At 38.4% G+C, this 21,303-nt stretch overlaps 1 protein-coding gene across 14 annotated transcripts in view; it reads left to right on the top strand.

Moving 5' to 3' along the window:
* The window catches only part of DOCK7 (dedicator of cytokinesis 7), a 219,795-nt gene that overhangs the window by 25,106 nt on the left and 173,386 nt on the right, over window positions 1–21,303 (top strand). For all 14 annotated transcript variants that reach the window (XM_054512832.2, XM_064589042.1, XM_064589043.1 and 11 more), the window contains exons 2-7: window positions 113–218; window positions 10,028–10,203; window positions 10,394–10,462; window positions 15,030–15,159; window positions 15,266–15,478; window positions 15,836–15,921. In XM_054512832.2, the coding sequence (XP_054368807.1) occupies window positions 113–218; window positions 10,028–10,203; window positions 10,394–10,462; window positions 15,030–15,159; window positions 15,266–15,478; window positions 15,836–15,921 (780 nt within the window). The remainder of the gene's footprint in view (window positions 1–112; window positions 219–10,027; window positions 10,204–10,393; window positions 10,463–15,029; window positions 15,160–15,265; window positions 15,479–15,835; window positions 15,922–21,303) is intronic.

Here is a 21,303-nt window from a genome sequence, read left to right on the forward strand (position 1 = left end):
ATACTCTGAGATTTTGTTGGTTTTTAAATGAATATTTAATATACTTAGTTTCCTTCCATTTTAAACATGGTTGTTTTCTTTTTAAATAATATATTTACTTTCTTTGTTATAGAACTGTGGCTGCTGAAGTCAGGAAGCAGATCTCTGGACAATACAGTGGTTCTCCTCAACTGCTCAAAAACCTCAACATTGTTGGCAGTATATCCCATCATACCACAGTAAGTAACATTTAAAATCTGGGATGTTAACTGGCACATTACTGACAAGGCCGTGAAAAAATAGTGGAAAGACGAACCAGTGGATTGGGCTCCATCACTAGTGTCATAATCTGATTTGCTGCTACCCCTCTCTTTCCTGAAATTTGAGTTGGGGAAGAGTGTTAGGAGGTGTAATACGGGTCCTGATTTCCTAGTCAACTCTGAAACTTTACATTCAGAATTTATCAACTCTGGAATTTTATGGTTAAGACTCCCCAGATCCAAGGTGATTCATTATAGGAAAATTTAGGAATCTATTCTGGAAATAGGTACTGAAGGAAATATTAAATAATTACATAGATTTGTAGTATTATCTGTCCCCTTTTATAGAAGGGAATATACAGTTAGTGAATCATTGCCTTAGCCAGTTACTATGTCAGAGGTATAAGCATATGTGTTCTTATTAAGGAAACTGGCATGAGGATAATCAATTTTTAGAGGGAAAGCTCAAGCAGGGGTGGGGGCCTGGAGGGAGAGACAGAGGGAGAGAAAATCCCAAGCTGGCTCCGGCACTGGGCTCAGTCTCTTGACCCTGAGGTATGACCTGAGCCAAAATCAAGAGTCAGATGCTTAACCAACTGAGACACCCAGGTGCCCCAGGATAATCAATTTGGATAAAAAAACTGATACTTAGTAGTTACATTAAGAATATGAATTAAAAATATACCTCCATTTGTCAAAAACTAAAAAAGTTATTAAGAGTGACGGGTAGAGTTATGTATTAACACTTTCCATTTAGGTATGAAAGGACACCAATTATTGAAAAAACATGGTATGCCAGCACATAACAGTTTGATTACCTTGTAATGAGATGTTTATAATGTTTGTATTAAAAATTTTAAAGATGGAGTTTACTTTTAACAACAGTAACATGCTGATGGGAGAAATTTTAGAATATATGGATTTCTTGGTGATTTCAATGTACGTGGAGATGATCCTTTTCATACCCTCTCAGAGTCTTGAACTCCTTTTCTGTACTGATATTCTGTGTCCTGTATTACACCTGAACTACTCACTTCCATAGTCATGCCCTAGATTTGGTCATTATAAATAATCGTAACCCCTCTGTAATCTCAGTTTTCTGTTTCTTGCTCTCTGACTGCTGCTTCTTACCTTTCTTGCTCTCTTGTTCTGGTATCCTTTAAAATTTATTTTTATTTTTATTTTTAAGTAGACTTCACATCCAGTGTGGGGCTTGAACTCATGACCCTGAGATTAAGAGTCAGTCGCATGCTGCACTGACTGAGCCAGCCAGGTGCCCCTCTTATACTGATGTCCTGATTCCAACTATCCTTCATCCCCAGAACGTAGAATCCGTGATCCTACTGACTTTTTCCTGTGCCTCACACTTTGATGTTTTCTTTTCTCTCCTTACCAAACTTAAATTATTTGATGATCGTTATAATGACTCTCTAGCATGTAACCTTGAATTCTTTAGCTTCTCATGTCATTGGCACAACCTCAGTGCTGTTCAAAATCCAGCTCTCTGCTTCCTTCATACCTGCACTTGTGCAGCTGCGTGTGGCTGGAGAAAAACATAATCCTCTTGACTGGTCTCACTCAGTTTATGACCACTCACTCAGGAAGGCTTTCACATTTCCAGGCAAGTAGTATGTTTTCCTAGTTCATTCATTTCCCCACTATTTTAGTTGGCTTATTTCATGCGTCCTCCTGTTAACCCCTAATCGCTTTTTCCCATTTTTACTCCTCAGATAACTTGGCTTCGTATTGTACTTGTGAAAATTGGAGCAGTCAGAAAAGAACTTGCACATACTCCTACCACCATCTGTACCCATGTAGTCTACCTGTACACCTGTGACTCTAGATGAACCACTTGTGAACAAGCGGAGGGATTAGTCAGTCCCTACTTCACTCCGTTATTGAAATACGGTCCTTTAGTAATTCTTCCTTCTCTTTTATCACCTTTCCTCTCTATTTACCTGATCATTCCCATCAGTATACAAACATGCTGTTATTTCTCCCATTTAAAAAAATCCTTCTCGGGCGCCTGGGTGGCTCAGTTGGTTAAGCGACTGCCTTCAGCTCAGGTCGTGATCCCGGAGTCCTGGGATCGAGTCCCACATCGGGCTCCCGGCTCAGCGGGGAGCCTGTTTCTCCTTCTGACCCTCTCCGTTCTCATGCTGTTTCTCTCTCTCTCTCAAGTAAATAAATAAATAAAATCTTTAAAAAAAAAAAAAAAATCCTTCTCTTTTGCCGTACTTTTCTGCCTGTGCCCAGCCCCCAGTATTTCTTTGCTCTTCTTTGCAACACAGTTCCTTCAAAGGATTGTCAGAGCTTGCTGACATCAATTTGTCTTCTTGTATTCTCTCTGATAAAGTACTTTTAAATTATGGGAATCTTTAAACATACACAGAAATAGAAAGACTAGTATAACCATTGATATTTTCTTACTTAATCACAATGCTGTTATCACACTTAACCAAAATTAACAGTAATTCCTTGGTATCATCTAATACCCAGTACATGTTAAATTTCCTTGATTATCTCATAAATATCTTTTTATAGTTGGTTTATTCAAATGGAGATCCACATAAAATCCACAGATAAGAGTTTGGTTTTTAGATCACTTGTGTTAAAAACAAAAACAACAACTAAAGTAGTTTCTTCCTCCCCTAACTTCTAACTTTGTTTTTATGCCATTGACTTTGTTGAGAATATCAAATTAGTTGTCTTATAGAATTGCCTGCCTTGGGGAGCCTGGGTGGCTCAGTAGTTAAGCATCTGCCTTCAGCTCAGGTCATGATCCCAGGGTCTTGGGATCGAGTCCCACATCAGGCTGTCTGCTCAGTGGGAGCCTGCTTCTCCCTCCGCCTGCAGCTCCCCCTGCTTGTGCTCTCTCTCTCTCACTCTCTCTCTCTCTCTGACAAATAAATAAATAAAAATCTTTAGAATTGCCTGCCTTTTGGATTTTATATTTGCTTCCCTATAGATTTGTTCCTCTATCTCCTTCATTTCCTGTAACTGATTAGGATTCTGGTTCAACTTTTTTGAAATTTCTTCCTTGTAGACTCATTTCTCTATCATTCGTATTTCCTATAACTGATTAGATTCTGGTTTAACTTTTTTTTACCAGCCTTAGTGAGTTTTAATCACATGCCAGACAATTCACCCATTTAATTTACAAATCAGTGGATTTAATGTATTCTATATGAAACCATCCCCACAGTCAATTTAGAACATTTTGATCACCTCAAAAAGAAACTCTTCAGCTATCACCCAGCCAAAACAACCTCTATCAAATACCAGAATTTTTGATGGTGCACCAGAAAGGATTGAAAGAGATCTTAACACTAAACATGTCAGCCAAATTCCAACGGAAGGATTGTTAAAGAAAGTATTGGAACATTGCCTATGAAAGGTTCTGTAGTGCTTCACTGTTGCTTCTCATCACCCTTTAACCCTGCTAATGGCCCAGCCACACTCTTTTTTTTTTTTTTTAAAGATTTTATTTATTTATTTGACAGAGAGAGAGACAGCGAGAGCAGGAACACAAGCAGGGGGAGTGGGAGAGGGAGAAGTAGGCTTCCTGCCGAGCAGGGAGCCCGATGTGGGGACTCGATCCCAGGACCCTGGGATCATGACCTGAGCTGAAGGCAGACACTTAATGACTGAGACACCCAGGCGCCCACTCTTTTTTTTTTTTTAAATATTTTATTTATTTATTTGTCAGAGAGAGAGAGAGAGAGTGCGTGCACAAACAGAGGGAGAAGTAGGCTCTCCGCCAAGCAAGGAGCCTGATGCAGGACTTGAACCCAGGACCCTCAACCGACTGAGTCACGCAGGCATCCCCCAGCCACACTCTTTTATAAAATCATGTTGTAATCTTTTCCCTTGGGTCAGTAAATATAGGATCTTTCCTTGGAGTCTTACAAAGTAATTTATAGTTATAATCAAGCTCATCACCACATTCCAAGACTAACCCAAGCAGCTGTCTCTGATAGGCATCAGAGGGAGGGGAGATAGTTGTAGCAAAAATAAATTTGATTCTGTGATCCAAGTCTAGCTAACACCACATCTAGAAAGCCAGTGACCTGTGTGAGTTTGGGAAACAAGATCGTTTATCCTATATTTGGTGTTTTTAAGAAAGTGTCATAGCTTCCTTCCCTACCCTAAGACTTACTCATGGTATGGGTGGTCATTCTTTGAGGAAAGATTAATTTTGAATTAGACATATGCAGAGACTCCCAGCTTTTGCCGTTATTTTCATTGAATATTCATTTGTAACACTTTGAATCCTGAAAGGTATGCTGCCCTAGAAATAATACCTGGGCAGAGAAACATGACCTAAAAAGTTTTTTAAAAAAGTTTACTTCAATCAGTCAGTCAATCTATCTATCTATCTGTATTGTGGTAAAATATATAAAACAAAATTTATCATTTTAACCATTTCTAAGTGTACAATTCAATGGCATTAAGTGTATTCTCAATACCTCTATCCATTTCCAGAAATTTTTCATTATCCGAAACTGAAGCCCTTTAGCCATTAAACAATAACTCCTGGTTGTCCCCTCCTCCCAGTCCCCCGTAACCTCTATTCTATTTCTATTTCTATAAATTTGTCTGTTCTATGTACCTTATAATGTGCAGTCATACGATATTTGTCTTTTTGTCTCTGGCTTGTTTCACTCAGCATTTCTTCAAAGGTTCGTCCACATTAAGACTCAATAATATACCCTTGTATGTGTATACCACATTTTGTTTATCCATTCATCTGTTGATGGACATCGGGTTGTTTCCATGTTTTGTCTGTTGGTATTGTTGCTATGAACATGAGTGGACAAGTGATCTGAGTCTTCATTTGCAATTTTTGGGTGGAATACCTAGAGGTGGAGTTAGTAGATCATTTGGTAATTCTGTTTTTTGGTATGATTTTTTGGGAACATTCGAAAGGCTTCTGATTTCTTTATATACTCTCCTACACTTGTTTTCCATTTTTTTATAATAGCCATCATAATGGGTGTGAAGTAGTATCTATGTTTTTGATTTGCATTTCCTTCATCCCACAAATTTTATGTTATATTTTCATTTAGTTCAACATATTTTTTAAATTTCACTTTTCAGACTTCTGTAATTCATGACTTACTTGGAAGTGTATTTAGTTTCTAAGTGTTTGGAGATTTTCCTTTATCTTTCTGTTGCTAATTTCTAATTTGATTACATTATCGTCAGAGAACACACTCTGATTCCTTTAAAATTGTTGAGGTTGGTTTTATGGCTCAGGATATGGTTTGTCTTGGTATATGCTTTTGCTGCTTTTGAAAAGTATATTTATTCTGTTGCTATTGGGTGGAGTGTTCTGTAAATGTCAGTTAAATCCTGTTGGTTGATGGTGCTGTTGAGTTTTACCATGTCCTTGTTGGTTTTCTGTCCAGTTGTCTTATCAGTTGTTGAGAGAGATGTCTTGAAGTCTCCAGTTTTAATTGTAGATATGTCTTATTTTTCCTTTCAGTTCTATTAATTTTTGCTTCACATAATTTATAGTTGTTGTTTAGTACATACTCCTTTAAGATTGCTGTGTCTTCTTGTTGGATCATAGCTGTTATCATTAGGTAATGTCCCTTTTTATCTAGTACTTGTCTTTACTCTGAGGTCTACTCTATCTGATTTTAATATAGCCACTTCAGAATTCTTTTGATTAATGTATGCATGGTATATCTTTATCCATTCTTCTGTTTTCAACCTCCTTATATTGTCTTATTTGAAGTGAATTTGTACACCATACAGGTAGGTCATACTTTTAAACTCATTCTGCTATTCTCTTATCTTTTAATTGGCGTATGTAGACCATTTACATTTAATGTTACTGTTGTTTTCTTTTTTAATGTTTTATTTATTTATTCATGAGAGTCAGAGAGAGAGAGGTAGAGGCAGAGGCAGAGGCAGAGGAAGAAGCAGGCTCCCCGCCTAGCAGGGAGCCCGATGTGGGACTCGATCCCAGGACTCTGGGATCATGATCTGAGCTGAAGGCAGACGCTTAACCATCTGAGCCACCCAGGCACTCCAATGTTACTATTGTTTTGCGGGGGCTTTAGTCTGCCCTTTTATTTTTTGTTTGTTCTCTCTGTTTTTTTTTTTAAATTAATTAATTTATTTGAGAGAGAGTGAGAGCGAGAGAGATCATAGAGGGAGAAGCAGACTCACTGCTAAGCAGGGAGCCTGATGTGGGGCTTGATCCCAGTACCCTGAGATCATGACCTGAGCCAAAGGCAGACGCTTAACTAACTGAGCCACCCAGGTGTCCCTGTTTTTTGTTTTTCTGTTTTCTTTTTCCTATCTTGTGTGAATTATCTGAACATTTTTTAGAATTCCATTTTGATTTATCTACAGTCTTGTTGAGTGCATATCTTTGTACAGCCTTTTTAGTGGTTGCATAGGGATTATATTTACATAATTTATCACAAAACTAGTGTTGACTTTTTAACAGTTTGAGTGAAGTCTAGAAATTTTATGTACCCTTCCATCTCTTTACCCTTTATTGTATTATATATAGAACTCCTCAGATACTATCCCAACAGTAAGAAGAAGAAATGCCTTGTTATTACTGAATGAGTAGATGTCCCTGTGTGGTCTCCACTGACACTGTGGAGGTGGGAGGCTCATACCTCCTAGTAGATATGAAAATCCCGGTTACCTACTCTGACTTCTTTTTTTTTTTTTTTTTAAGATTTTATTTATTTGACAGAGACAGTGAGAGAGGGAATACAAGCAGGGGGAGTGGGAGAGGGAGAAGCAGGCTTCCCACCAAGTAGGGAGCCTGATGCGGGGCTTGATCCCAGGACCCTGGGATCATGACCTGAGCCGGAGGCAGGTGCTTAATGACTGAGCCACCCAGGCGTCCTCCTACTCTGACTTCTTTGATTCCATGCTTGGTGGGGAGTGTTGGATGCCTTGTTACAGCTTTGTGAGGGTGAAGTTTAGCTTTTCACTTGGCCTTGCTTGTGTAGATATGGGTGGGTCCACAGTTTTTCATATAGTGTTTGGCTGAAGTAGAATGGTTATTGTCTAAAACCTTTCTGTTTTGCTGGGACGCCTGGGTGGCTCAGTCAGTTAGGCGTCTGCCTTTGGCTTGGGTAGCCCCGCATTGGGCTCCCTGCTCAGTGAGGAGCCTGCTTCAATCAATCAATCAATCAATCAATCAATCTCTTCTATTTTGCTATGCTGCCTAAATAAATAAATAAATAAATAAAAACTCTTCTATTTTGCTGTGCTGCCCCTCTCTTGGTCCTTTGGCTGGGGAGAACAGAATTTTGTTGGGGTTCCCCCCCCAACCCACCCCATGGTGTGTCTGGTTTGTGAGCTTTCCTAGCTCCAAGCATGGAGTATATAAGGCAAAAAGAAATTTTAGCTAACTCCCTGTTGTACCATTTCTTGAGTCCCGAGGTCCCTGCTGATTTGCCTTTTTCTCTACCTTTTTGAGTCTTCTGATGTTTATTTTATATAGACTGTCGCATTTATAGTTGTAATTAGTGGGAAGAATAGGGAAAATATGTCTTCTTCCTGGAAGTGGAAGTACGTCCTAGTGACTTTTAACGTTGAACACTTTTTTACGTGCTAACTGGCCATTTCTGTGTCTTCCTTTGTGAATGTCTTGTCAACTTTACCCCCCCATTTGAGAGGGTGGTTTGTCCTGTTATTATTGAGATGTAAGACTTATTTATATATTCTTGTTAAGTATGTTTTGTGAATATTTCCTTTTACTGTGGCCTTCTTAACTATCTTTTGATATGTCAGATTTTTCTCTTATAATTATTTCTGTGTCTAAGAAACCTTTGCCTGCTCCCAAATCATGAAGATGTTCTCCTATGTTTCCATCTAGCAGTTTTATGGTTTTAGTATTTGTATTTGTGTCCGTGATTCATCTCAATTTAAATTTTGTGTATGTTGTAATATAAGGATTGAGATTCATTCCCCCCCAGTATAGATATCCTGTTTTTTCAGCAATTATGGTTGAAGAATATTCTGTTTCCCTATTGAATTGCTTCTTTCCCTGTATTAAGAACAGGGATACTATCATGAACTATACATCATGATAGTATATGATATACTTGAGAGAATAGGTAAGATAGAATGCTTATGAGAGAAAAACCAGGAATTGTAGAGCTTAAAGACCCATTTTTAAATTTTGTACTGTCTTTAGTGGCTGTTTCATTTTCAGGAGTTGTTTGAGTTCTTTGAGCACAAATGCCCTTATTTGTAGAACTGAAATATTAACTTTTCTCTAACTTACAGGGTTTGGGAGAGGTTTTGAATGAGAAAAACACTCAAGTGAGTGTTTATGATGTGCCAGTCATTATTTTACTTAACTATCTATAAAATGTTGCTTTACCTGTTGGGGGTTGTTCAGTTCAAAGCATCATAGATTAAAGCACCTTCTATTTCGTAACATGTACGTGCAAGTCTCAGTGTTTTTACCCAGTTGACATCTTGAGAAATTGCATGTTCTTACTTTCATTGGTCCACAACTGCACATTTGTTATATAATTCTTCACAGTTTTGCTTAATATTTTTTCTCATGTTAGTAAGAAGTAAGGTATCTTATTAAAATGTATAATTTCAGTTTGGCTAAGGAATTCTGTGAATATTCTATTACTGCTAATAATAGATACTTTTAATAGACTTTGTGTATTACTTTCCTGTGGCTGCTGGAACAAATTACCACAAACTGTGTGGCTTAAAACAACAGGAATTTATTCTCTCACAGTGCTGGAGTCCAGAGTCTGATATCAGTGGGCAAAAGTCAAGGTTTTGGTGAGGTTACACTCCCTTCAGAGACTCCTTTCAGAATCAGTTCCTTGCCTCGTCCAGATCTGGTGGCTGCTTGAGGCCGTATCAGTTCTGTCTTTAAGGCCAGAATCTTTAAATTTCTCTTTGCTGTGTCTTCATATGGCTTTATCCTCTGTGTGCCCCAAATTCCCTGTGTCTCCATATGAGGATATATATGATTGCACTTGCACTTAGGACCCACTCATATAATCCAGGATAATGTCCCCATTTTAAGATCCTTAATCATATCTTCAAATACTCTTTTATTTGTATTTATTTGTTTATTTTGCCATATAAGGTCCATGGGTTGGGATGTGGAGATCTTTGGAGGGCCATTTTCAGCCTACTACAGACTGGTTATATATTTTTACTAGAATACTTTATTTGTAAGAACAAATAAAGTAAAAGCGCTCCTTATAAACTTAGCAGCGGCAATCCCAAAGATACAAAAAAGAAAAAAAGAATCCTTCCAATGAGCATGTTGTCATCGTAAAGTATTCTAAAACTGTTAATTATCATTACTGATTTTATGTGAGGAGAATGGACAAAGTCTAAGCGAGAAGATTAAAGTATTGACCCAAAAGTATAAACAAGTATAAGAAGGCCAACACCGGGGCGCCTAGGTGGCTCAGACGGTTAAGCGTCTGCCTTTGGCTCAGGTCATGATTCCAGGGCCCTGGGATCAAGCCCCACATTGGGCTCCCTGCAGGGAGCCTGCTTCTCCCTCTCCCTCTGCCTGCTGTTTCCCCTGCTTGCACACTCTCTCTCTCTCTGTCAAAAATAAATAAAATCTTAAAAAAAAAAAAATAGAAGGCCAACACCTTGTTTCTTTAGTGCATCTGGCTGAATCGCTGCTGACATTTTAGAAATAACTAGGTTAAAAACATGTATTTTTAAAAACAATAAATTTCCTTTGCAAGTTTTAAAATTTTTATATCCACCTCTCCCTTTCTACCTACCTCTCATACCCACCCCTCTTTATAAAGGTGCCCCTTACTGAAGCAGTGGACCCAGTGGATTTGGAAGAATACCTCGTTACTCATCCTTTAGCTGTGGATTCTGGGCCTTTAAGAGATTTGATTGAGTTCCCTCCAGATGATATTGAAGTTGTTTATAGTCCCAGGGACTGCAGAACCCTGGTGTCAGCTGTACCTGAAGAAAGGTAAGGCGACATTTACATATTTTTGGTTTAAGTTTAACTATGGAAAGGCTACCTTCCTTGATTCTGTTTAGATCCTACTTCTTGTGGTAGTATTGTTTCCTATTATATGAACAAGAACTGAAGCAACCAAATTCACAAACATCAGTGCTTTCCTTACTAAATTACAAATTTATTTTCTTTTTTAAACTAGTGAAATGGATCCACATGTTAGAGATTGTATAAGAAGTTATACAGAGGACTGGGCAGTCGTGATCAGAAAGTAAGTCATAGGTTTATTATAACATTAAGAAATGCTGAGTAGGATCTATAAATGGATTAAGGTAGATTAATAATAATTATGAGACCTGAACATTCATTTAAAAAAATAGCTGAAGAGGGTGCCTGGGTGGCTCAGTTGGTTAAGCGACTGCCTTCGGCTCAGGTCATGATCCTGGAGTCCCGGGATCGAGTCCCGCATCGGGTTCCCTGCTCGGCAGGGAGTCTGCTTCTCCCTCTGACCCTCCCCCCTCTCATGCTCTCTGTCTCTCATTCTCTCTCTCTCAAATAAATAAAAATAAAATCTTTAAAAAAAAAAAATAGCTGAAGAAACAAAAGAAGGACCTTTTTTATGTAGATATTTTCTCCTTAGGAGTTCTGCAATTATTGTGGCCTACATCACTTAACTTTCTGTATAAAATAATAGGTTTATCAGTAGTATTTCTATATTATCATAGATCATTAATAACTAATAATATATAATTATAATAATTTATGGTCTAACTCTTCTGGGAAATCATGGGTAGGTATTGATGAATAATTTGCATTTCTCAAAAAGAATCCAGTTTATTGAAACTTAAATGATTAAGTTAAATTGAATAGCCAGCTTTCCAGATCAAGCTGTTTGAAAGGTCCCCACCCTTTATTAACTAACTAAATATTTATAGGTCCTTGACCAGTATATCGAATCAGGTAAATATTTTTTAAAAATAATGTTTTGTTCTACCACAAAATTTCTTTTCTTTCTTTTTTTTTTTTAAGATTCTATTCATTTGAGACACAGATACAGAGAGAGAGAGAGCATGAGCAGGGGGAGGGGCAGAGGGAGAGGGAGAAGCAGGCTCCCCGCTGAGCCAGGAGCCCAATATAGGACTCGATCCCAGGACCCTGGGATCATGACCTGAGCCGAAGGCAGACACTTAACCATCTGAGCCACCCAGGCGCCCCACAAACTTTATTTATTTATTTATTTTAAAGATTTTATTTATTTATTTGAGAGAGAGAGTGAGAGAGAGAAAGAGCACAAGAGGGGGGAGAGGGAGAAGCAGACTCCCTGCTGAGCAGGTAGCCTGATGCGGGACTCGATCCCGGGACTCCAGGATCATGACCTGAGCCGAAGGCAGTCGCTTAACCAACTGAGCCACCCAGGCGCTCCCAAAATTTATTTTTCTAATGGATGGTGTTTGAGATATCAAATCAGGTTAAGAAAAAAAAGTTAAGTTTCCTTTGCTAATTTTAATTTGCATAATGAAGAGTCTTCATCCTGAAAATTCTTAGCCTTATTTTATTTTTCTAAAGGAAAAATAAATGTCCGAGGTAGGGGAGAATTCTGTTATGACATAGTTTTCAGAAACTGAAGTTATCTGTGCTAAATTGTACTTGCAATGGTCTTGTATCCTTGGCTTATTGTTTTGCCCCTATGGTTGCTGTCTTATTTCACTGGGTTTAATATTGTGCTAAGCATCACTTGGGGATACTGCTGACATGCTTTTTAGTTTTAGTGTGACTTAATAAAAGCACAGTCTGCTACCCTTTATAAAGAAGAGCTGTTTTTATGAACTTACCACTTTGATAAGTATTCCAGTAGGTAGATTTTAGACATTACTGAAGAAAACTGTCCCTCTGTCGGATAACTCAGAAGTCTTTATCTCTATACATGTATGTTGGAAACTTCTAATTAGAAATCTTAATATAAAGAGATTAGTTGTAAAACATTAATCTCAGAATCATGGAGTCTGCTACTTAACTGTCATTATGGGGTTGCTGACCTTGGTTTAGGCAAGAGGGTAAGGTAGTTAATATTTTTGGGTACTTACTGTGTATCGAGCATTTTATTGAGCACTTGACACTCATCTCAGTTCCATCTTAAGGTTCCAACAGATGACATAGCTCAGGCTCAGAGTAGTTAAGTAATGTCTTTGAGGTCCCACAGCCAGAAAGTGGGATAGCCTGGATTAGAACCTAGGGACATCGGGTTCTAATGCTTAAATTTTTTCCGTTACGTCAGATATTATTTTGTTTATTATGTGTAGTAGTAAATGACAAAAGGGGCACTTTTGTTGGGCTACAGGTTTTAAAGTATCCCTGGAAGATAGAAGATAGGGTGCGATTGGAACATAAGAGAAAACCACAGTACAGAATAATCTAAAGAGAAGATATATGTAAAAACCTCAGTAGGGTTGTAAGCTCAGAAGTAGTAAATTCAGGCAATGGAAGGGGGACCTGGGGTACTGTTGGACATTTGGTTACTTTGACCCCTGTACCATGTTTGCACAGGAGTGCCTGCAGAGAGATCTATGTCTTTTTTTAGAGCAGTGATTTTGGGGGCTTGAGCTGATAATATAGTGCTCAGGGTGGGCATGCCTTGGAAGAAGAAGGAGCCTCTCATACCCAGAAGAGTGGATACTGGCAGATTCTGCCTGACAGCATAATTGCCTCTTCTCTACAACCGCCAGATACGGGCTGAGCTGAACAGATACAGTATTTTCAGGCAGATATAGGCTTACAGATTTAAAAATAGCACATAATCCAGAATTGACAACTATTTGATGAAAACCAGCATGCTTCAAAGAGAATTATCAATCTCTAAATAACGGAACAATTTAAAGTTGGAAGTAGTTAGAATACAGATCAAAACCCGTAAGTGTAATTAATATCCTCAAGGATATATGAAAGGATATGGTAGACATATGAAAATCAGTGAGTTATCTTTGGAAATTAATATTTTATTCAGTGAAAAAATATTAAAAACTCAGCAGATGGGCTTAATGGCGGAGTGGACGTGACTGAGGAGTGGAATACTATGCCATAAGATGAAACCACACCATTCGTCTATAATTCAGCACAGAAGCATAAAGGGACAGAAAGTATTTCATTTATTTATTCATTCAACAAATACTTACTCAGAATCTGTTATGTGCCAGGCGCTATGCTAAGCAGTGATGATATGGCAGTCAACAATTCCCTGCCCTCATGGAGCTTACTTTCTAGTTGGGGATGAGGGCAATGGACAATAAACAAACACAGATAAATATTAATAGGTATGGTGGAGGTAACTCTTATGGAAAAAAAAAAAAGTAGGGTGAGAAGGATAGGGAGAGCCAAGAAGAGTGGCTAAATTTCCTACTTTGTAAACTAATCAGAAGAGACTTAACTGATAAGGTGAATTTGAGCAAAGACCGGAAGGAAGTAAGGGAGTGAGCCCTCTGGATATCTGGCGGAAGATATTATTAGGCAGAGGGAAGAATAGCACATGCAAACGCTGCATACTGGAAGCATGCTAGGAATATTCAAAGAATAGCAAAGAGGTCAGTGTGGCCGGAATAGAATAAATGAGGGACAGAGCCGAGATATGAGGTCCTAGCAATGGTGGTCTGTGTGTGGGGTTGGATAGAGAGCCTTATGGCAACCAGCTAGAGGTCAGAGTGATAATTTAGAAGAATATTGATCATGAATCATGTCATTCTTCTCAGTTCTTGTGAATTTTATACTGTCCATATTTTAGGACATAAAGGAGGTAGAATGCAACACATTTCTGGTTTATTAGAGCAGCTTAGACAAGCAACTTTACAAATTAAGGAACTTAAAGCATTTTGTGAAAGATTAAAGCATCTGTTTTTGAATAAAACCTTTATGTTACTGTATTGAGTATCTTTTTTTTAGTTCTTTCAAAGAAAAATGCTTTCTTTTATTTTGTGATTATACTGGGATAAGAACATGATGTAGCTGCTATTTTAATATCTTTAGCAACAAGACACAATATGAATGATTCATATCAAGTGTGATTCTTTACTGTTTCATAAATTCACTAGTGGCAAGAACCATATCATCCTCTGGTAATCATAATTGTTTTTGCTCCAATTAAAATTTTCCCCAGTTGGACTATATGAGGTATGGAACAGTAATTGCTCTTTGATCTTAGTGTCTGCTTAATGCTCTTGGATATTGGGTTGTTAGGAAAGAAGGTTACATTAGTTTAAGAGTTATTCTAAGTCTAATATATATATTATGTAGCAATATATGTTAACTAATAGATGTATACAGTGGTGTAGATCTTGCAGTTTTTCCTTTTAAGAGTCTGCAGCTTTAGCTTGTTTCAGATCGTTTATACATAATGACATATAGGAACTTTATTTGGCTATTTGAAATTTTGAGATTCAATGCTTTATATTTTTCTGCCTTTTAAAAATTTACATTGTTATGAATGCAGTATATATTTTCTACTCTCTCATTTTGTTCTTTAGCCTGGCTTCCCATCCTTTCTTTTTACTGCAAAGAAACAATATTATCTGAATTGGAAGTACAACTTAAGTTATATATACATGGTTGTCGTGGAAAGAAGACTATGATTTACTTTTGGAATGTCCTAATCTGCTCTCTAGTTGGAGTAAAGGAACTTTGCATGGAAGTCTTCTTAAACTTCTGGTTAAATGTTTAACATAATCAAAACTGCTGGAATGTATCCTTATTAATGTAAAGAAATAATACAGAGAACAGTTGGCTTGTTACATAATGATGAAAATGAAAAATTTCCAAAACTGACATTTACTTAACTATTTTATTTTGAATAGGTATCATAAACTGGGAACAGGATTTAATCCTAATACATTAGATAAACAGAAAGAAAGGCAAAAAGGTTTGCCAAAACAGGTCTTTGAATCCGATGAAGCTCCAGATGGCAACAACTACCAGGATGAGCAAGTAATACCTTTATTTTTAAATGTCTAAAAGAAATTATTTTAAAGTAGTTTATTTTTTTATTTCTTTATTAAATAAATATATTTATGTTTAATGTTTTGTATGACAGGATGATCTTAAAAGACGTTCAATGTCAATAGATGATACTCCAAGGGGTAGCTGGGCATGCAGTATTTTTGACTTGAAAAATTCACTTCCTGATGCTTTGCTTCCCAACTTGCTTGATCGCACTCCCAATGAAGAAATAGACCGTCAGAATGATGACCAAAGGAAATCGAACCGCCACAAGGAACTCTTTGGTCTGCATCCGTCACCAGATGAGGTATCGATATTTAGATATAAAGAAGTAGATGATTATTAAGATAAGTATTTTGGGAGTATTGTATATAGTATAATAATATAGGGAATAAAACTTAACTGAAACATAGGTATAATTTTTAGTAAATGAAATACACTTTTTATTTGAGTGAATATATTTAATATATAACCAAGTGTAACTTCTATGAGTTGAGCACACTTAGGATCTAATGACTTCTGTTTGAGCGTAAATTGGTCCTTGTTTTCTGTACTCAGTTGTGAAGACTCAAAGTATTAGATTAATAAAATAAGTACTTAAAAAATTATAAAGAGTTGAAATATGGTAAGAATGTTCATTTTAACGCTGCTTGTCAATTTGTAGGAGGAGCCAATAGAACGACTTAGTGTTCCTGATGTGCCCAAAGAGCACTTTGGTCAGAGACTTCTTGTAAAATGTTTATCACTCAAGTAAGTATTTGTTTATTGTATAACTTTTATTTTTCAAAAAATATTTTGAGTATTAGTATGACAAAATCCTAGTAGATTTTATGCTTGTATTTGTGTCCATTTGAGAAGTATTGTTCTTCTGTACATAATTTCATTTATTTATTTATTTATGTAAAAAGATTTTATTTATTTATTTTGACAGAGAGAGAGAGAGAGAGACAGCGAGAGAGGGAACACAAGCAGGGGGAGTGGGAGAGGGAAAAGCAGGCTTCCCGCAGAGCAGGGAGCCTGATGTGGGGCTCTATCCCAGGACCCTGGGATCATGACCCGAGCCGAAGGCAGACACTTAATGACTGAGCCACCCAAGCGCCCCTATTCATTTATTTTTTTAAAAGATTTAATTTATTTATTTGACAGAGAAAGACACAGTGAGAGAGGGAACACAAGCAGGGGGAGTGTCAGAGGGAGAGGGAGAAGCAGGCTTCCCACTGAGCAGGGAGCCCGCTGCGGGGCTCGATCCCAGGACCCTGAGATCATGACCTGAGCCAAAGGCAGATGCTTAATGACTGAGCCACCCTGGCCCCCCTATACATAATTTTAAATGCCCCTAAGCATTAAAACTGTTGTATGAAGCTGAGCTTAAGAGCATTTTTGGCTCACAGGTGGAGATGACTCTTTGTCACAGCTATATATAAAACTTGAAAGCATTTCCTTTTTTTTTTTTTTTTTAAGATTTTATTTGTTTATTTGTCAGAGAGAGAGAGAGCACAAGCAGGGGGAGTGGCAGGCAGAGGGAGAAGGAGACGCAGGCTCTCCACTGAGCAAGGAGCCCGACGTGGGGCTTGATCCCAGGGTCCTGGGATCATGATCTGAGCCTAAGGCAGACACTTAACCAACTGAGCCACCCAGGTGCCCCGAAAGGCATTTCCTAAGTATCTTGTGTTTACCAGATGCTGTACTTGGCTTGGGGAATATAAAGGCAAAGTAGCTTTTCCCTTAAGAGATGATTATACATTTGTTACATAGTAGGCTTTGTGTTTTTTTTTTTTAAGATTTTTAAGTATATATTTCTTTATGTAAAAAGTTAAATGGCTTCTGATCTAACATCATCAAAGTGATTTGAAGTTAATTACTAGTTCTGACTTAAGATAAAGGAAGTTTCAATCCATAGAACTTTCTAAAAGCAGCAACTCATAGGGATAGACCACTTCTGTGTCTGGATAACTTGGACATTTTCCTTCCTTTGAAAGTTAAGGTATTACATATTTAGTTAGATTTATCTAGACACCTGTTAGTGCTTTAGTGCATTGAGTCTTTTGAATATCAGGACAGTTAATATCAGTTATTATGATATAATTTCTGTATAAAATTCACCCTTTTAAAAGTCAGTGGTTTACTTATTTCTTATTAAAATTTTAATTCTAGTATAGTTAACAAATGGCATTGTATTATTTTCGGGTGTACAATATAGTGATTCAGTAATTCTGTGTATTACTCAGTGCTCATCATGGTAAGTGTACTCTTAATCCCCTTCACCTATTTCACCCATCCGCCAACCCACCACCCCTCTGGTAACTATCAGTTTGTTCTCTACAGTTAAGTCTGTTTTTTGGTTTGTGTCTTTTTGTTGTTGTTGTTTGTTTTATTTTTAAAATTCCACATATAATTGAAGTCGTTTGGTTTTTGTCTTTCACTGAGTTATTTCACTTAGCATTATATTCTCTCTTTTCTTGCTCACTTCTTTTTTTGGGTAAAGATTTATTTATTTGAGAGAGAGAGAGCATGCATGAGTTGGGGGAGCAGAGGGCGAGAGAGAGAGAGAGAGAGAGAGAGAGAAATCTCAAGCGGACTCTGCACTGAGCATGGAGCCCAGCTTGTGCTTGATCTCATGACCCTGAGGTCATGACCTGAGCCGAAATCATGAGTTGATTGCATAACCAGCTGAGCCACTCAGGCTCCCCTTTTGTTCACATCTCTCATGATTTTCTGGCTTTCTTTAGTGATATACTTAGATTCCTTTCTCTTTATTTTTTGCATATCTATTACTGGTTTTTAATGTGTGGTTACAGTTAAGTTTGTGTATAACATCTTATGCATAAGCAGTCCATATTAAGTTGATGGTTACTTAAGCTTGAATCCATTCTTTACTCCCCCCCACCCCCAGATTTTAGGTATATGGTATCATACTTTACATCTTTTTATTTTGTGAATCTCTTGCCTGACTTTTACAGATGTACTTAATTTTACTGTTTTTGTGCTTCCTTCTTTTCTTACTCCTGCTTATGGTCTTTCCTTTCCACTCTAAGCATCACCCTTAACATTTCTTGTAGGGCTAGTTTAGTGATCATGAATTCTTTTAACTTTTGTTTGTCTGGGAACCTCTTTACTCTCATTCTATTCTGAATGATAGCCTTGCTGGATAAAATATTCTTGGCTGCAGGTTTTTTTCTTTTAGCACTTTGAATATATCATGCTACTCACTTCTGACCTGCAAAGTTTCTGCTAAAAAATCAGCTGATAGCCTTATGGGTTTTTTCTTGTATGTAACTGTTTTCTTTTCTCTTGCTGCTTTTAAAATTCTCTGTCAGTACCTTTTCCATTTTAATTACTCTGTGTCTTGGTGTGGACCTCCTGCGGTTGGTTTTCTTGGTGCTTCTCTGTGCCTCCTCGATTTAGATTTCTGTTTCCTTCCCCAGGTTTGGGAAGGTTTCAGCTATTATTTCTTTGAATACATTTTCTGCCCCCTTTCCTTTCTCTTCTCCTTCTGGGATCCCTATGATGCAAATGTTACTATGCTTGATGGTGTCACTGAGTTCTGTAAGTTTCTTTTCATTTTTTATTATTTTTTTTCCTCTCTTTTATTCAGCTTGATTGCTTTCCATTACTCTGTTCTCCAGGTCACTGATCCCTTCTTCTGCTTCCTCTAGTCTACTATTTATCCCATCTAGTGTATTTTTAATTTCAGTTACTGAGTTCTTTGTCTTTGATTCATTTTTTTTTTTTTATGTTTTCTCTCTCTTTGTTGTGTCTCACTGAGGTCCTCCCCTCTTTTCTCGAGTCCCATGAATATCTTTATGACCATTACTTTAAATTCTCTATCGGATGTATTACTTATCTCATTTTTGTTTAGTTCTCTTGCTGTGATTTTGTCCTGATTATTTCATTTGGTACATATTCCTGTGTCTCATTTTGTCTAACTCTTTGTATCTATGTCTGTGTTAGGAACGTCAGCTACGTCTCCTACTCTTGAAAGTAGTGGCTTAAGAAGAAGAGGTCCTGTAGTGCCCTGCAGTGCATTGTCTCCTCTTCACCAGAACCCAGTGATTCAGGAGGTCTCCTATATGTGATGCATGTGTCCTGCTGTCATGGCTGAGCTGCTTTTGCCCTCAGTCCAGTTATCTGCAATGGCTCTCTTTGCCTGTTGTGGGCAGGGTTTGGTCCCTGTGTTATTAGTCGGATGGTCTGAGGCTGCCTTGGGCTTAAGCTGAGTAAGACCAGGCATTTGCCAGAGATGTAGTAGCACTGAACTGCAGAGCACTTTCCCTGTGTTGTCTCCCAAGAAACTTTCCTTGGTGGTTGAGGCCTGCAGTCAGATCAGCTGTCTGCCCCTAGCCCACTGCTTGGGCACAGTGGGATTGATGTGTGTGGTTATCTTTCCCTTTCCCTAGGGTAGGAGTTACTTTGGAGTGGTCCTGGCCCCTGTTGGGGCTGTTTGCACACTGCCAGGCTTATGGCATTGCTTTGGATGGTTTCTGGTCAAGGGCATATTGCAGGGGGCAGGTCTGCAGGAGAATGAAGAGGCACGGTGTGCTGTTAGCAAGTTAGGTGGACAGTTGGAGCTGTGCTGGTTCCTGTAGGTATCTAGGCTGGGGGGTGGAGAGGGAAATGGCACCCACTAGCTTCTTTGTTCCTGGAGAGGTCTTTCAATGATCCCTGTTCCTCTGGCACATGCTCTGAGATTAGTAAACAAATTTCCTTTCTGTATACACCAGAGATTTTTCTTTTCCTTTTTTTTTAAAGGTTATTTTTAAATTTATTTTTGAAGATTTTATTTATTTATTTGAGAGAGCAAGCGAGAAAGAGAGCATGAGCGGGAGGGAGGGGCAGAGGGAGAGGGAGAAACAGACTCCCTGCTGAGCAGGGAGCCCGATGCGGGGCTCCATCCCAGAACACTGGGATCATGATCTGAGCTGAAGGCAGACACTTAACCAGCTGAGCCACCCAGGCGCCCCATACACCAGAAATTTTTCAAACTGCTCCATCTATGCTGTAAAATCTGAGGGTCTGGGGCGCCTGGGTGTAGCAGTAAGTTAAGCAACCGACTCTTGGTTTCGGCTCAGGTCTTGATCTCAGGGTCATGGGATCAAGCCCTGAGTCCAGCTCTGCACTCCGGGCGGAATCTGCTTAAGTTTTTTTCTCCCTTTCCCTCTGTGCCCCCCCTACCCCCCATGCATACATGCTTTCTCTCTCAAATCAATCAATCAATCAATCAATCAATCAATCAATCAATCTATGTCAAAAGAGAAAAATCTGAAGGACCGTTTGTTGTGCTGTTTCTTTAAAGGTGGGGACTCAGTTTCCTTTTATCTTCCTGGCTCTCCCAAAGCCTAACTGCTGATTTTTAAAGTCCAGGTGTTAAACCCCACTGATGGTAAGAACTGGTGAAATTTGGCCCTTCTGATTTTCAAAGCCAAATGGGGATTCGTCTTACCCCTGCAGGTTCCCGGTGCCTGTTCTGATGGTCTGTTTTTTCCTCCACTTTCTGTGCCTATAGTTTTCCTCCCTCCTGCAGATCCATTTAGCTCCTGACCTCATCTCTGCCCTTCCTACATTCTTTATGTGGCCTCTTCTCTACGTTTAGCTGTGGAGAGTCTGTTCTGCCAGTCTTTGGGTTGTTTTCTGGTTTATTTACACTTATATGGGTGTTATCTAGTTGTATCTGTGGGAAGAGGTAAAGCTTAGGGTCTTCCTACTCCATCATCTTCCCCAGAAGGCTTAAGTCAGTGGTTTTTAGTATATTCCAAGTTGTATAACATTACTGTGACTAATTCTGGAACATAGTCTTCACCCCAGAGAGAAACTCCATACCTGTAGTAGTCTACTCAGACTGCCATAACAAAATACCCTAGACTGGGTGGTGTAAACAGCAGAAATTTATTTTCTTACAGTTCTGGAGACTGGAAGTTGAGGATTGAGGTGTTGGTAGGAGTGGTTTCTGATGAGGCCTCTCTTTCTGGCTTGCAGATGGCCACCTTCTTGTTGTACCCTCACATAGCCTTTCCTTTGTTCCCGCATGAAGAGAGAGAGGTCTCTGGGGTCTCTTTCTCTTTTTATAAAGACACTACTCTTTTTGTCTTAGGGTCTCAGTTTTATGGTCTCATTTAACCTTAGTTATCTACTTAA

This window comes from Mirounga angustirostris, unplaced genomic scaffold, assembly GCF_029215605.1.
Source record: "Mirounga angustirostris isolate CCGP_5_RB_7025 unplaced genomic scaffold, mMirAng1.0.hap1 SCAF_4, whole genome shotgun sequence".
NCBI lineage: Eukaryota > Metazoa > Chordata > Mammalia > Carnivora > Phocidae > Mirounga > Mirounga angustirostris.